The 16483-nt window shown below is 43.3% G+C and overlaps 1 protein-coding gene across 12 annotated transcripts in view; it reads right to left on the bottom strand.

Moving 5' to 3' along the window:
* The window catches only part of LOC109897251 (bromodomain-containing protein 4), a 55690-nt gene that overhangs the window by 35712 nt on the left and 3495 nt on the right, over positions 1-16483 (bottom strand). For 3 of the 12 annotated variants that reach the window (XM_031833821.1, XM_031833823.1, XM_031833822.1), the window contains exons 2-3: positions 12684-12867; positions 11264-11336 (exon numbers count right to left, since the gene is read on the bottom strand). In XM_031833821.1, coding sequence (XP_031689681.1) covers positions 11264-11295 — 32 coding nt within the window. In that variant the 5' untranslated portion in view covers positions 11296-11336; positions 12684-12867. Of the gene's footprint in view, positions 1-5542; positions 6210-11263; positions 11337-12683; positions 12868-16483 lie in introns of those variants that run through there. The other 9 variants (XM_031833825.1, XM_031833826.1, XM_031833827.1 and 6 more) reach the window with 5 other exon arrangements.

The following is a 16483-nucleotide window of genomic DNA, read 5'->3' as shown; positions in this document are numbered from 1 at the left end:
CAAACTTCCTGAATATAATGATAGATATGTTACAGGACAGCGCTGCTGCTGATGACCGAATAGCAGCCTGCATTATAAGAGACAAAGATCCACACAACTCCCTAGCGGAAAGTAGATTGGGACAGTGGTGGCTTTGGTACCATGCAACTTTAAAGGAGGGAGAAGCTGGGGCTCCTCTGGCAATACATTTGGGTGGTACAGACAGTGTGAGTTGTACAGTGTGTGTGCTCAACTGAGGTGGAGGTACAAAAGAGGTTGACTGGGACAGACAATAGGACCAAGCAGCAGTAGCAGCAGACATAAGGAAGAAACTGACAGGCCCCTCCGCAAAGAACAGGGTCGTTCGTGTTCATTTGGGCACGCATTAAACATTTTAAAATCTCCTCATTGGACATAATGGACAAATCCAGGACAGTTCCCTCCTTGTTATAAACAGAAGAACACCTCCCAGCTCCTAGACACAGGAGGAGGACAGATATTGGGGAGGTGTCTGTGGCAAGTACAGACTGACAGGTCAGGGACAGACAGGAGGGCTCCCTCTACAGGGACAGAGTGTAGCAATGTGTTCGTTAGGTAGCTTCTAGCTAGCCACAACAACAGGCTGGGCCGGGATGGAGTGTTTTCTGGGACTAGGAATCTGCCGACGTATACCAGCACACACAAACATAACCACCAGATGGTTCACAACAGCCAGGCAACAACAATCAGGGAATCCAGGGACACACACACAGTACAAAGTACACAATTTATCCCCACTGTGTGCTATTGCTCCACTATTGGGTCTAGTTTAGTGTGATTACTTAAACCCTCAACTAACTGCTGACTGAACCTATTTGACCAGATAAGATGCAGAGCAAACACGATTAGCTCAGGCAAAGATGCCACACAAGTCCTGTTGGTTTTCACCAGGTTTTACTGCAGTTTCCCATGTTTGAAGAGATGCTTATTTAGCCCCACACCCTCCTCCCCCCCCTTTTACACATATGTTGCATCCCAAATGGCACCCTATTCCTTATGTATTGCACTACTTATGACCAGTTCAAAAGTAGCGCACTATAGGGAATAGGGTGCCATTTGAGACGTGTTCCCTAATCAGGTCTACTTGGGTCCATTCCCACCTTCCTACTTCACATAAGTGACAGCAAAACGTTTGGTTTCAATTGGCAACAGGAACCTTTTCAGACCAACAGACAATGGACATGTCAAAAAGACTAATCTCACCAGGAATAGAAGTGGCTAATCGAGAAGCTGACAAAGCCGCTGACCAATGCTTGATGGCTGACCAATGCTTGATGGCCAAAACACATCCATTGCGATTAAACTGTTTGGTCACTGGGGGGGGGGGGAAATCAGTCTTGGTGCATTACACGACCACACTTCAAAAGAAAACAGCATAAATACATAAATCGCTCTGATTCTTTCCTGCTGCGGTCCAAAAGGGCAACAACACCAGGGCCCGTATTCACAAAAAGTCTCAGGAGTCGGAGCGCTGCTGTGCTGATCTAGGATCAGTTTTCGATTATATGGATGGGGGGGACCTTATCCGAGATCAGCACTGTCTCCTACTCTGATGCACTTTGTAAATATGACTCAGCAGATGCAGATTCCAACAAGAGTTGTGACTTCCTGCCTACCGATGTGCGTGTCTTACCACATACCCCCTACCGCTCTGGAACAACAGTTGACCTGGACATAGATCACCACAGACTGCCGAGGAATGTTGGGAGAGAGGGGAGGCGGCGGCTCTGGTTATCAAGGGGCCTAGTCGTAGCCAGGAAATCAGGATCTATCAGTGACTGTCACTTGAAAAGGGAAATCTTGTCCTAAACGGCACCCTATTCCCTATATAGTGCACTACTTTTTGACTAGCGTCATAGGGAATAGGGTGCCATTTGAGGGACACACACCTCATGTCAGGTTACAAAATAGATGTACTGTATCTACTAGGCTAATCTATTCCATCTAGAAAGTAAATAATCATTCACGTTTTCCTCCCGAGTGGCGCAGCGATCTAAGGCACTGCATCTCAGTGCTCGCGGCGTCACTACAGAGACCTGTGTTCAAATCCATGCTGTATCACAACCGGCCGTGATTGGGAGTCTCATAGGGCGGCACACAATTGGCCCAGCATCGTCCAGGTTTAGGTCATCATTGTAAATAAGAATTTGTTCTAAACTGATTTGCCTAGTTAAATAAAAGGTCAAATAAAACATTTAAAAACACCTGGAGGTAGCTGCAGCCAGTAGGAAAGTAGGCCAGAGGATCCCACTCTATACAACAGTGCAGTAAGAGACATGCAGCTACAAGTAGGTCCCAAATGGCTAAAAAAAGTGGACTACTTGTGACTAGAGAAGTGGCCACAAAGAAAGTTGATGTTTAAACTGCAAAACACATTTTTACATAGTTATTCCACAAAAATTCCTTATGTGAATTCACAACGCAGCGATGCTGCTGCCAGCATTGGTTTGGGTCTTACGGTACATCTGTTTCAGATGGTTAAGCATTGCACCTGTACTACTATTACTTTACCTAAATTCCACCTCGCAGTTTGCATTTCCTTCTCATTTTACTTCACAGTATTGCCAAACATGACTTCACTGCTGTCACTTGCCTTCCTCTGCCATTTTTCCAACTTAAACAGTGATGACAGTGGTGGAGAGTAGACTCCAAAAATAACTGATTCCATGACTCCTTGCACATCAACTCCCAGTGTCAACCACCATTTCTACCTGTTAACATTCAATCGACTCCTAAGATTCTTTACTTTTGGAACGGACGAGACTGATTAGTTGCCTTACTTCAGAGAACACTCGCATTTTTCATAGCAAGCTAGCGAGGGACGGAGAGAGGGGAGGGGCACAGTATAGGCAGGTCATCAACCAGGCAGACAGTCAGAACCGTGCGCTAGACCCAGCAGTCGGCAATCAAAAGTACTCATCATTTTGGATTTTCATATTTGGACACAAACTGTAGTTCGTTATTTATGCCACAAAAATCTGAAACATTGGATAAATAAACTATTGGTTTGATGATGTTGAGGGAAATACACAGCCTATAGACTAATGGGTCTAGCCGATTTCATTTTAACTCTTTCCGTCTAAAGTATGTTGTGCGTAAGACAGTGGAGTGAACCGTCACATCTTCACCCAGTGGGGGTCCGTAATGGGCACAGCATGCTTTCGGGCCTGGCCAGGATTTAGGCTACGTCTTTGTCCCAAATAACGCCCATTCCCTACATCAGGGATCGTCAACTAGATTCAGCCGGGGGACCATTTTTGTATTGAGCGGATGGTTAAGGGGCCAGAACATAATTACAAATAATTAGTATACTGCAAATTGACCACAAGAAGCCCAAACATGTAATATTTGACTAAAATAATTATTTCAAACCTTGTTAATTGCTGAATTAAAATCAATTGGAGGTGATTTCCTGGTGTTTTTATTTCCAACAATGAAAATACAACAACAATATTTGGAAACTTGGGGGGCCAAATTAAAACCACTCGCAGACCACCAGTTGGGGAATCCTGCCTTACATATGGAACTACTGTGGACCAGGGAGGCAGTGCCATTTGGGAGGCAAACTGCCTCACCTCTCACGTCAGCTCTCACCTACATGCATGCAGGCTCATGCACGCATCTGGCATGCCATTCATGGAACCTAACCCACTTTTTTGAGGGAGCCAATCTGAGTCAGAAGCATGCGTAATGTCTGACTGTTCAAAGTCCTCCTTCCTCTACTGGCTGTGTGTGCTGTGGGGCTCTGTAGAGGCAAGCAGGCTTCCTCTGAGTGACTCAACACCACACACACGCATGCGCACACACGTGGGTTGGACGATATTTGGGGAGACCTATTCCATGATATGCTACTCCAAATATTGCAGATATCTGATATTATCGTTGTGCATTGTTGATGACAAAAATAATTCCACTGTGCTTATTTATGATAGTATAGTTGCCTTCTCATAAAAAAAATACACGTATGACAAAAAAAAGAGGCTTTATTCATTTAGACTTCATATTGATACACACTGATAAAACTGCACAGTTTTGATTTGTCAAGTTCAAATATCACCAATACTCAATATTATCATATAGTATATCAGCCAACCCTAACACACGCACTGCTGCTGGTGACAAGCCTACATTAACCAGGTTGGTTGTGTTTGGTCGATGTCACAGAACACTGTGGTGAAACACTCATCTCTGACTTTGCATCTAGGTGCACCAAACACACAGGGTGGTGCTCAACAGGAGCAAAAAGTTTCAATACACAAAATAATCTGTTAAAAGTGGACAAAAAGCCAGGACGAAGGGGTGAGGAGAACACACACCAAGACTGGAGAGAAGAGAGTGATAACGCTCATATACGATTCACTGAGTCACTTTGTAAACAAAACACAGAGAACTGGAGATAAAGGAACCCCCTTGCTCTCTTTCTCCCTCCCTTCCTCACAGGCTGAACTCACAGGGCCGATTCATTCACCAAGGCATTTCCAGGAATCAGGATACATTACCCCCAGAAAATAGCCCTGCTGCCACAAATACAACCCACCCTCCCCCCCACACCTATCGCCCTTCAGGAGAGTTACTGGCAGAATGGTGGCAAACAATGCAATCCTCCGAAACCAATGATTTCCACAGGCTTTCAACTAATAGGCTACTTCAGAGAAAATGACACATTAATAGGTCATATTTGATGTCCACAAACAAAGACCTCTCTCTGTAAACTGGAGATTTCCATTTCAGTTCCATATTTTAGATTAGGTGGCCTTAATAGAGTACAAATGTAAGCTGTAGGCTTAGTTTATGTACACTGAATTTAAAAAACAAACGCAACCTATGAAGTGTTGGTCCCATGTTTCATGAGCTGAAATTAAAAGATCCTAGAAATGTTGCATATGCACATAAAGCTTATTTCTCTCAGATTTTTTGCACAAATTTGCTTACATCCCTGTTAGCATTTTTACTTTGCCAAGATAAGATAATCTATCCACCTGATAGGGGTGGCATATCAAGAAGCGGATTAAACAGCATGATCATTACAGAGGTGCACCTTGTGCTGGGAACAATAAAAGGTAACTAAAAGGTTTAGTTTTGTCACAACACAATGCCACAACTGTCAAATGTTGAGGGAGCGTGCAATTGGCATGCTGACTGCAGGAATGTCCACCAGAGCTGTTGCCAGATAATTTAATGTTCATTTCTCTTACGGTAGAGAATTTGTTAGCACGTCCAACCGGCCTCACAACCGCAGACCACTTGTATGGCGTTGGGTTGGCAACCGCTTGGCTGATGTCAACATTGTGAATAGAGTGCCCCATGGTAGCAGTGGGGTTATAAGCAGGTATAAGCTAAGGACAACAATGACCAACAGATGCATGTGTGTTCCCAGTTACGTGAAATCCATAAATGTAGGGCCCAATGAATTTATTTAAATTGACTGATTTCCTCCTATCAACTGTAGCTCAGTAAAATCTTGAATGGGAAACACGAGGGAATATATATATATATTTTTAAATCTCTATCTGCCAAACGTTACCTTTTCACAGAGACAGAAGAATAATGTGCAATTTTTTCCAAAAGGGCATCCAGAGTCTGAAAATCCAGTAGATCGTTAGACTTAGCATGCATCTTGTAATCCATCTAGAAGCTTCCCTCAACACAAAGCAAAAAAAGAAAACAGGAGAAGTTTAGCTCCCTTTCTCTCCTTTTCCCACAAACACAGGAAGAGAGAAATCGGTTCTTTTCAAGGTTCCAATATAAATCAGTTTCACAAAATCCATAAAAAATAATCCACACACGATTAATCCATAGATCCAGGTTTAAGTGAGGGGTAATTCCTTGAAAAAAACCACAAAAAACAGAAAAGGGCAAGGGAGCGGGGTAAGATTGAGCCTGTTGAGGCCTGGCTGGAGCCGGCTGGCTGAGTTAGCTGTGTGTGCCGGTCTCCTTCGTTCGACCCCCTCCCCCTCTCAGCAGCAATACAACGGCCCAGTAGCCACAGGCTCCTCGCCCCATTGTGTGTCCACCCCGGGCCTCCCCCTCACAAGCAGTAAGAGTGCGAAAGGAAGGAGAGGGCTCCGGTAAAAAAAAAAAATATCCAGGAGAGCTTGCTTCTTTCCTTTCTCTCGTAGCTCTTCTCTCTCTCAAACACACACACAGCAAGCGGTGTGCGGTGGTTATTCAACGCTGAAAATGGCTCGGCTGTTTCGCTTCCTCATTGAGCGCTAGTCTCAGCCCACAGCTTGTTTACCCCTCCCTCTCCCTCCCTCCACCCCTCCCTTTTCTTTTCCCCCATCAATAGCTTGAGGTCCCTCCCTCTCTCCCTCCACACCTTTGGCACACCACCCTTCTTCCCTCCCTCCTTCCATAACACCCTGCCCCTCCCCCACTTGCTGTTCTCCTTTCAGGCTGATCTTGTGAACCAAAGCCTGCTTACCCCCACCAAACCTTATCTATTGCTCTCGCTCCTTCTCCCTACATCCCTCCCTCACCACCACACTGCTGCTGCACGCGCACACTCACTCAGCACGTCTAGACTAGGCCAAAACAAAAGCATCCACGCCGGCCAGGCTTTTGTCAATGCAGAGAGAGAAAGAAGAGAAACAATGAAAGGGAGAGAGAGACATGTAAGACAGTGCTATCAGAAGGGGAGGATCGAGCTATCCATTCCTTCTTCACAAGGCCAGCGGGCCACCACTGCTAAATTGAAAATAACACATTTTAGGATGGTAAACATTCAGAGTAAACTTAAGCGAGATAAAGTATGTAGCATAAGAACACAGTGTAAACCGTGGCAAAATGTGTAGAACTGCAACAAATGAGCTTTAAAACAACCAACATTTTGTCTCCGCAGCCAATAGGAAGGCCTATAAAAACATTGGTCAGAGACGGCGCAGTTGGCTGAAATAAATCCTGCTTGAAACAGTGGATATTCATCTCCCACAAACTGATATCAACTCAGACACGGGGGAGAAATTTGGCACGAGACAGGCTGTTCAAACATACTGCCCAACAATATACTGTGGAATAATGGAATTCCCACACAAATTAACAGAAAGGCATCCCTTGCTTTACGAGCATAATAAAACACTTGTCAGCAAGTAGTCATTTCATTCAAGGCTGTGTGCGTTTGCGGGAGAGAGTGTGACACACACAGCTACAGCGTTCCCCAGAAGACAGTTTATAATCCCCCCCCCCCCCCCCCCCCCCCCCCCCGTAAATCAGCCAGCCATCTGTCTCCAGAAACAGTGATTCACCTCATCATGACCCATTAAAATGACACCAATCAGTGTGTGGAGCGTACCTCGTAACTACTGTCTTACCAAATAACATGATGACAAGAGACCACGTCACATACAACTGGAAAGAGAAAGCAAGAGAGAAAATTAAGGGAGGGCATGACAGAAAGAGTGACAGAGCAGAAGTAAAGGGAGAGATCACCCATGTCCAGAGAGATAGATTGCAGGAGAGAGAGAGAGAATGAAGCCTGCTGTGCTGTAATTAAGACCGGGGTGTCCGAGGGTACAGTAGTACCAGGGTTTCAGTTATGAAAAATGTGGCACCAGACACTTGACCAGCAACATTTTAATTTACAGGACATTTGAGAAATTTACCGGACCCATATGCATTGGGTCCGTAGTCCGATTAAGGTGTCCACCCTAATCAGAATGACAGAAATCACATTTAGATTATGGTGATTCATCTTAACAGAACACTCAAGTCGAGGATGCAAGGATGTGTGTCCTTTCCTTGCACCTTGAAGATGTAGGCTTAACTGACCACATTTACTTTTCCTCAGCCAACAAGACTTGTAAGGAACAGAAAAATCACTAGCCTATACATAGGCAAAGCCTGAGTTGTTTGGTGAAGCAAATTTTCCCCATAAAAATGCATCTTTATAATAAAGCATTCCATGAATCATCGCATTTGCAGACTGATGTAAGCCTACTATTCGTAATGTGATGAGTAGATTAGATTACCGGGTAGACTACCGGGTAGCCTACGGTGCTGACACTGACCAACAGATCAATAAAAATGGCGTTGTCCATATAATAGGCCTACGAGAAGGGGAGACAAACAGTGGCACTGACCCAACAATGAGAGTGAAGATGTGCTGTACGCATTCATGCACTCCGCTGGCCTACTGTTGTTCGCTCAATTAAGTTTTTTGATACGTGTCCTTTTTTTAGTTTAGTGTATTTTATTTGTATTTTCTTTACAACAATAGCCATTTGCTTTCCAAACTATGTTATCCTGCAATTTAATTTGGAAATATTGCCATATGCCTGGCTGGGCCTATACTTTTCACTGACAGGTGCAACTCAATAATATATTTGCTATTTGCAGCACATGCTGCACCAATTGCGTGCACTGCCTTTCCTTCCGATAGTAAGCAATGTGACTGTAGGCAAAACTTTTATTTATTTTGAAGGCTAGGGGAAGCTCTGTGACCAAATCATGTTTTATTAGCCTATTATGAATAATTGTATTTATTTTGGTATAGACAAGAGTATGTCAACCTACTATCCACCATAGTAGAAAACTTTACATATTCTATTGGTCAGCTTGTCGAGAAAGAAATAGCCTAAACAGACTCTGGGATGGTAGATCCCAAATTCATACAACCAGTTGGTCTAAGCTTCATAAAAATTTAAAAGCAATTCATTTTTTTTTCTTCTTCTTTTCCCTGACATGTGGCCTGTGCCAATTGTATTTATCGTCTTTTCCATTCTTTTTTTTAAATGGGCAAAAGCCGGGTATTAACAGCTAACGAAAACCCTGAGTAGTAGACTGAGCTCAACCAACTGAACGACACCTTTACCTCATGGCTCTGATGCACAGATCAAGGCTCTGTTCAGGGGGGTGCAACGTCACAGAACAAATGTTCAGGTAGAAATGTATTGTGTGGAACAGATATCGGTGTCTGTCAGACCATTTGTTCACTGTTCAATTGACCTAAATCACGTGATTAATGTGTGTTATGCAAGAGCAAGCGAGACAGAGAGAAAGAGAGCGAGAGGCAAAGAAAGATGGAAAGCGAGATAGAGAGGAAGAGAGAGGAAGGGAGAGAAAGAGAGAGAAAGAGAGCACGGTTACATGCACACAATAATACGATTGTGGAGAATCAAATTCAAATATTACTTCAATTAAAACATTTACATGCAAGAAGAACAATCTCTCTAATCATCCTGTTTATATGACATATGAAATCAGGCTACCTGATGGGACTTGTGATCAAAGCAGAAAATCAGCAACCCAATTGTTGTTTTACCACAGTTAGTGACTATTTTATTTTTGCAAATACCATTTGATTCTGAATTTGGACATATAAAGCTTGCGCTACCGGTGTTGGCACATGCGCAGATCAATCACCCCCACCGCACTAAACACACACACTTTAAAGGGGCAGTGCAGTTTAAAAAAAACATGGTTTTTGTTTTTTTATTTCTACATCGAGGTTGAAATAACAGTCTGAAATTGTGGAAATTATGATATGCCATTTTGTGTAAGATGCTTGGAGGGGAAAAAAAAGCTTGGAATTTCAGCCTTTTCGTGTGGGATGGAACTTTTGTTCCACATCATTACATCACAATGTGATCGGATTATAATAGACCAATGACTGTTCTTCTGAGTAAGGGGATGGGCTCTAGACCATCCTATCAGCCAATCAGGGCTGTGTGTATATATATCTTCATATTTGTTTCTTAACACCTACACAATTAGACTGCGGATTTCAATGGTCAAAGGAGAATCGGGTAGCGCTGGGCATCAAATTAATTCAAATGTATGTTTAGCGTGATATTCCAAATGCCTGTATCGCAAGAATCAAGCTCGAGATGTCTTTTTGGTCACATCTCCACCTGTGCCATGTGCTCCTTCCCATTTATACAAACAAAATCTGCAATAAGCATAAAGCACAATTATATAAGGAATTGGCAACTGGTTCTCAATCTGAGAAATAAGGTAGGCAACTTGATTTCAACATCTGAACCAAGTGGACAGGCTAGTATGCTGTTCAAACAGTTGAGGACAGACAGACAGAAGGGTGTGTTCATAACAATTAAACTGTTCTACCTTGTCAGTTAGCAAATAGATCCAAGTTGGCTAAACTTGAAATAGAAAGATTAGCTGGCTGCTCACTAGCACGTTGTGCTTGAGAGATTGATTTTGAGACCTGTGTTAATGTTCTATAATGCCTGCAGTGCTACAACAAGTTAGCCATTATTAGTGAATGTGCATTATGCATGGTTCTGCTTAACTTTATAACAAAATGGGCATTTTCATTACTTGAAAAAGACTTGAAAGTCAGATCAGTGATTATTGCATTTTAAAAAAGCAGGTTGAACTTTTTATAAAATAATGAAGCTATTATGGTTGCGGGTGGCTTAGATTTAGCCTAGGCTACACAATGTGGTAGACAAACACGCGCATTCCTGTGCTTTTGCCACTTCAGCAAGTTGAAGGAAAATATGTATCACTTACGCATTTCGTTCATGTCTTATGACAATCTTTGGCAAATCAATGGATTTTCTAATCAATTCAATACATTTAGTTGATTTTCCCACTAAGTTCATTCAATTTTGCTGAGCACTGATTTCTATACTGTTGTCTAGCCTTGATCAGTGAGAGATGTGTCAGATCTGATTTCACACATACAGCCAGTGTAGGGGTGTCTCAAATGGCACCCTATATTTCCTATATATTGTACTACTTTGATCAAGGCCCATAGAGTTCTGGTCAAAAGTAGTGCACTACACAAAGATTATGGTAACATAGGGCTCTGGACAAAAGTATACACTGGTCCAAAGTAATGCACTTTAGAGATTAGGGTGCCATTTCAAACACCCCCTAGGACAGCTTCTGTACTACTACAGACACTATCTTCCTAGCAGCACGCCCCACCCCCTCCTCCCAGACTATCCACGTGCCATACACACCCCTACCCAGGGACAATACAGCAGCTGCCAGAGTGACAAAGCTCCAGATTCATAGAGGCTGGGGCTACGTCCCAAACGGCACCCTATTGCTTTCGGACCTGGGCAAAAGCCGTGCCTTCGGAAAGTATTCAGACTCCTTGACTTCTTCCACATTTTGTTAAGTTACAGCCTTATTCTAAAAAATGTATTAAATAAAATAAAAATCCTGAGCAATCTACAAACAATACCCCAGACGGTCACTGCTCAATTATGTGCGCACCACACAATTATGTGCGCACCACACAAACAGACACACAGGACTAATGTTGACATCGCCCTACCTTACTGAGCACTTACTGCAACATTCAGTCATGGATGGGAGAAGGGAGGAGGGGGCTGCCTGGGTCTGGCTTCCTGCATTATTAGGGAGGATGGGATGGGGGGGGGTTTGGGTCAGAAGGCAGGAGAGGCAGAGACAGCAGTGGAGGCACACACACACACACACAATTCAAATGTTATTTGTCAGATGTGTCGAATAGAACGGTAGACTTTACAGTGAAATGCTCTGCATCAACAATGCAGAGCAAAAATTATTTAAAAAGTCACACAAGAAGAATTAAACACCATCTCCTGCGCACACACAGAGGAGATGAGTGGGCCAGGAGGAGGAAGTGCCTTCAGACTTCAGATGCCATTAATCATGTGGGCAACAGAGCAGCCAAAACCAACAGGGACCCCGGTCGAGGAGAGAGAAGGGACAGCCAGCCAATCTGCTGGCTCTGGGTGTGTGTGTTTTTACATGCAACTTGAAATAGAAAGATTAGCTGGCTGCTCACTAGCACGTTGTGCTTGAGAGATTGATTTTGAGACCTGTGTTAATGTTCTATAATGCCTGCAGTGCTACAACAAGTTATCCATTATTAGTGAATGTGCATTATGCATGGTTCTGCTTAACTTTATAACAAAATGGGCATTTTCATTACTTGAAAAAGACTTGAAAGTCAGATCAGTGATTATTGCATTTTAAAAAAGCAGGTTGAACTTTTTATAAAATAATGAAGCTATTATGGTTGCGGGTGGCTTAGATTTAGCCTAGGCTACACAATGTGGTAGACAAACACGCGCATTCCTGTGCTTTTGCCACTTCAGCAAGTTGAAGGAAAATATGTATAACTTACGCATTTCGTTCATGTCTTATGACAATCTTTGGCAAATCAATGGATTTTCTAATCAATTCAATACATTTAGTTGATTTTCCCACTAAGTTCATTCAATTTTGCTGAGCACTGATTTCTATACTGTTGTCTAGCCTTGATCAGTGAGAGATGTGTCAGATCTGATTTCACACATACAGCCAGTGTAGGGGTGTCTCAAATGGCACCCTATATTTCCTATATATTGTACTACTTTGATCAAGGCCCATAGAGTTCTGGTCAAAAGTAGTGCACTACACAAAGATTATGGTAACATAGGGCTCTGGACAAAAGTATACACTGGTCCAAAGTAATGCACTTTAGAGAGAAGGGACAGCCAGCCAATCTGCTGGCTCTGGGTGTGTGTGTTTTTACATGTAACAACAATCAGTGGTTTTATTGGACAAATGCAGGTATTAGCCTAGTGCCTCCCTGTTTCACTTCAATTTGAAACGCTTTCTCCCTGAACACGATCCAGTACACATTACACACACGGCCAGGGAAACTATACTTTTCCCTCAGTCAGTTCCAGAGGAAAATATACTAGTACGCTAGATGATAAACTTACATGTGTATCTCTGCGTGGAGGTCCTTAATCGAGAGTGCATTTCCTCTCCGGCCTCATTCAGCAAAGAGGTGCCGCGTGGCCCGGCCCGTCACCTGATCCAGAGAAGAGTCCCCTTAGAGACGCTGGTCCAAACCCAGCTAATTGATCACAGAGCACACTGCTGATGAGGAAAAGGGGAGTACACCTGGGAAAAGGACAGAGAGGACAGTCCATGAGAACACCAGCGAGAGAGAGGGAAGCAAACTCTCAAACATGACGCACACACAAAGAACCTAGGGTCTAGACCAGTTGTTCTTAACCTTGTTGGAGGTACTGAACCCCACCAGTTTCATATGCGCATTCACCGAACCCTTCTTAATTGGAAAAATAAAATATGATTTTTTCAAATTCAAAATATAGGAATACTGGTGCACAAAATGAACCGTGCATCAACATCCCTGTGTTCAAAGAACAAAATCATCAAAACATGATTTTCACACAAAAACATAACAATGAATATTTACCGCAAATTAGTGTGACTTCTGCTGTTGCCTTTCAGAGACCAGTTCAGAAATGCGCTGCTAAACCTTGGCAAGTGCCACTCTCATGTCATTTTCGCAACAAAGTCTGTTCCTTTTCTTCATTTTCATGTCCAGCATCCTCAAAAAGGATTGCTCGCAAAGATATGTTGTAACAAACGGTATGAAAATCTCCAGAGCTTTCTTAGCGATAACAGGGTACGTTACCATTTGTTGACACCAAAACGATGAAAGCGTTGTTGTTCTGAAGAGTTGCTGTTGAACCTGGCTCTGCTGAATTTCAATGATTTCATCGAGGTATTCATCATTGACATCTGTTGTCTCAACACTAAACGTGAACGGCTGTCTCACCCATGCTGGATATGACTCTCTTGTAGGGAAGTATCCGTCGAGAGACTTTGCAAGCTCATCTAAGTGCGTGGCAATTGCTTGCTTCAGTTCCGCGGATACAGAAATGTCTCCGATTCCAGATACATCTTCGATCTTACTTACACAGTCGTCCAGCAGGGGAAAGTTTGCGAAGTTATCGTTCTCTGTTCGTCGTTTCCATAACTGTAGCTTTTTTTGAAAAGCCTTCAGGTTTTCCTCCGCATTGATGATGTTGACTCCACCACCCTGCATCTTTTGATTGAGATGATTGAGAGCTACGAAGATATCAGCCATGTACGCTAAAATGAGAATGAACTCAAATTTTTTGAAGCAATCTGCATGACAATGTTGGTGCTCTTGCAAAAACAGGGCTAATTCCACATGCACGGCAAAAACACGATTCAGCACCTGTCCCCGGGATAACCACCGAACGTTAGAATGGTACAGAAGTACCTCGAATTCAGAGCCCATTTCTTTACACAGCTCACTGAAGATGCGGTGCCTCAGAGCACTAGTTCGCACATAGTTCACGCATTCCACTACAATTTTTTATATTTCTGCCAGTTTTGTAGGCACGGTTTTTGTTGCCAACGCATGCCTGTGCAGAATACAATGCGTAACAATGATGTGTGGTGCATCGGCTTTCACTAGCGCACCAAAACCAGACTTTCTTCCCAGCATGACTGGAGCTCCGTCCGAACAAACTACAGAAACCATATCCCATGAAAGAATGTTGTCTTTGAAGAAGTCATCCACAAGTTTCTTCACATCGGCTGCCTTAGTTGTTGTTGTTGTAAGAGGCTTACAAAATAAAAAAATCTTCCTTTATCACGTCGTCTTTCACATAGCGCACGAATACAGCAAGCTGGCTTAGATTGGAAAGTTTGTGGTCTCGTCGAGTTGAAGGCTGAATTTTGCCGGGCTTGAAATCAGATCTGCAACTACTTGAGCCAAGATGTCTTTGCTCATGTCCTCTATTCTGTCACTGATGGTGTCATTTGAAAGAGGAATTGGGGATAACTTAACTTCAGCCTCTTTTCCCAGCATGATATTCTCAATCTTCTTTTATGAGTGTTTCACCAATGGTGTGTGGTTTGCCCTGCTTTGCGATCAGGTAAGCAACTTCGTACGATGCTGTGAGGACCGGTTTGTTAATGGGTACAAAGCTGAGAACAGGCAGAGTAGCCTTTTCATCGAATCTGGCTCTCTTCATCTTGAATTCAGCGAGCGTTGTGTTCTTGTATTTTCCATCTCCATGCAGCTTAAGGAAGTGTTCTCTTAGTTTTGCCGGTGCTAGACTAGAATTGCTCAACTTGGCATTGCAAATCATGCAGTTAGGACGCTGACTCCCATCACGTTCCGTTATACATGTGAATCCATATTGTACATATTCGTCCGACCACTTTCTTTTTTTGCTCGACATAGTAAATATGAAGGGATTAAAATATTAAGAAAGAAATCACAAGACGTACTGGGTCGCATTCAGGAAGGTGCAACGTACATTGCAGATTGAAATGTCACCAGTAGAGCTGACATGATTCACCCGCTACAGGTAAGAGGCATGTGTGTTACTCTACTATATAATATTTACACCTACATCTGATTCTCAACGAACCTAAAAGTTGTTTCATGCTGAACGCAGCCCAGTGCTACATTCTCTGGTCCTGGCATTGGCACACATGATGCAATCAGACTGCTGTTTTTAGGAAAGGTGTGCAAGGGGGAGTCATGCAATTTCCATAGACAAACATTGGCAGTAAAATGGCCTTACCGAAGAGCTCAGTGGCTTTCAACATGGCACAAGTCAGTTCAACAAATTTCTGCCCTGCTAGAGCTGCTTTTAGTAAGTGCTGTTATTGTGAAGTGGAAACGTCTAGGAGCAACAACGGCTCAGCCACGAAATGGTAGGCCACACAAGCTCACAGAACAGTACTGCCGAGTGCAAAAATAAATATATAAATATATATATATAATAACAGCACTTACAGTTGACTAAAAGCACCCGAGAGCAACACTCACTTCCGAGTTCCAAACTGCCTCTGGAAGCAACGTCAGCACAAGAACTGTTCGTCGGGAGCTTCATGAAATGAGTTTCCATGATCGAGCAGCCGCACACAAGCATAAGACCACCATGCCCAATGCCAAGCATTGGCAGGAGTGGTATAAAGCTCGCCATCATTAGACTCTGGAGCAGTGGAAATGCGTTCTCTGGAGTGATGAGAACGCTACCTGAGGAGAACGCTACCTGTCCAAATGCATAGTGCCAACTATGCCAACTGTAAAATTTGTCAGAGGAGGATTAATGGTCTGGAGCTGTTTTTCATGTTTCGGGCTAGGCCCTTTAGTTCCAGTGAAGGGAAATCTTAACGCTACAGAATACAATGATGGTCTAGACGATTCTTTGCTTCCAACTTTGTGGAAGGCTCTTTTCTGTTTCAGCATGACAATGACCCCAAGCACAAAGCGAAGTCCATACAAAAATGGTTTGTCAAGATTGGTGTGGAAGAACTTGACTGGCATCCACATAGCCCTGACCTCAACCCCATCGAACACCTTTGAGATGAATTGGACCGCCAACTGCGAGCCAGACCTAATCACCCAACCTCACTAATGCTTGTGGCTGAATGGAAGCAAGTCCCGGCAGCAATGTAGCAACATCTAGAGGAAAGTCTTCCCGGAAGAGTGGAAGCTGTTATAGCAGCAAAGGGGTGGACCAACTTCATATTAATGTTCATGATTTTGGAATGAGATGTTCGACAAGCAGGTGTCCACATACTTTTGCTCATGTAGTGTATGCCGGACACAGCTCTACTGAAAGGCTTTTATGGAATGGCATACAAGGGAGGCATGATGAGTCAACACTGTTCCAGGAGCTGCTTTCAGACAATTTCATCAGGGAGACGAAAAGAAAAT

Source organism: Oncorhynchus kisutch, linkage group LG10, assembly GCF_002021735.2.
Source record: "Oncorhynchus kisutch isolate 150728-3 linkage group LG10, Okis_V2, whole genome shotgun sequence".
NCBI classification, from domain to species: Eukaryota; Metazoa; Chordata; class Actinopteri; order Salmoniformes; family Salmonidae; genus Oncorhynchus; species Oncorhynchus kisutch.
This window is presented reverse-complemented; position numbering and strand designations above follow the sequence as displayed.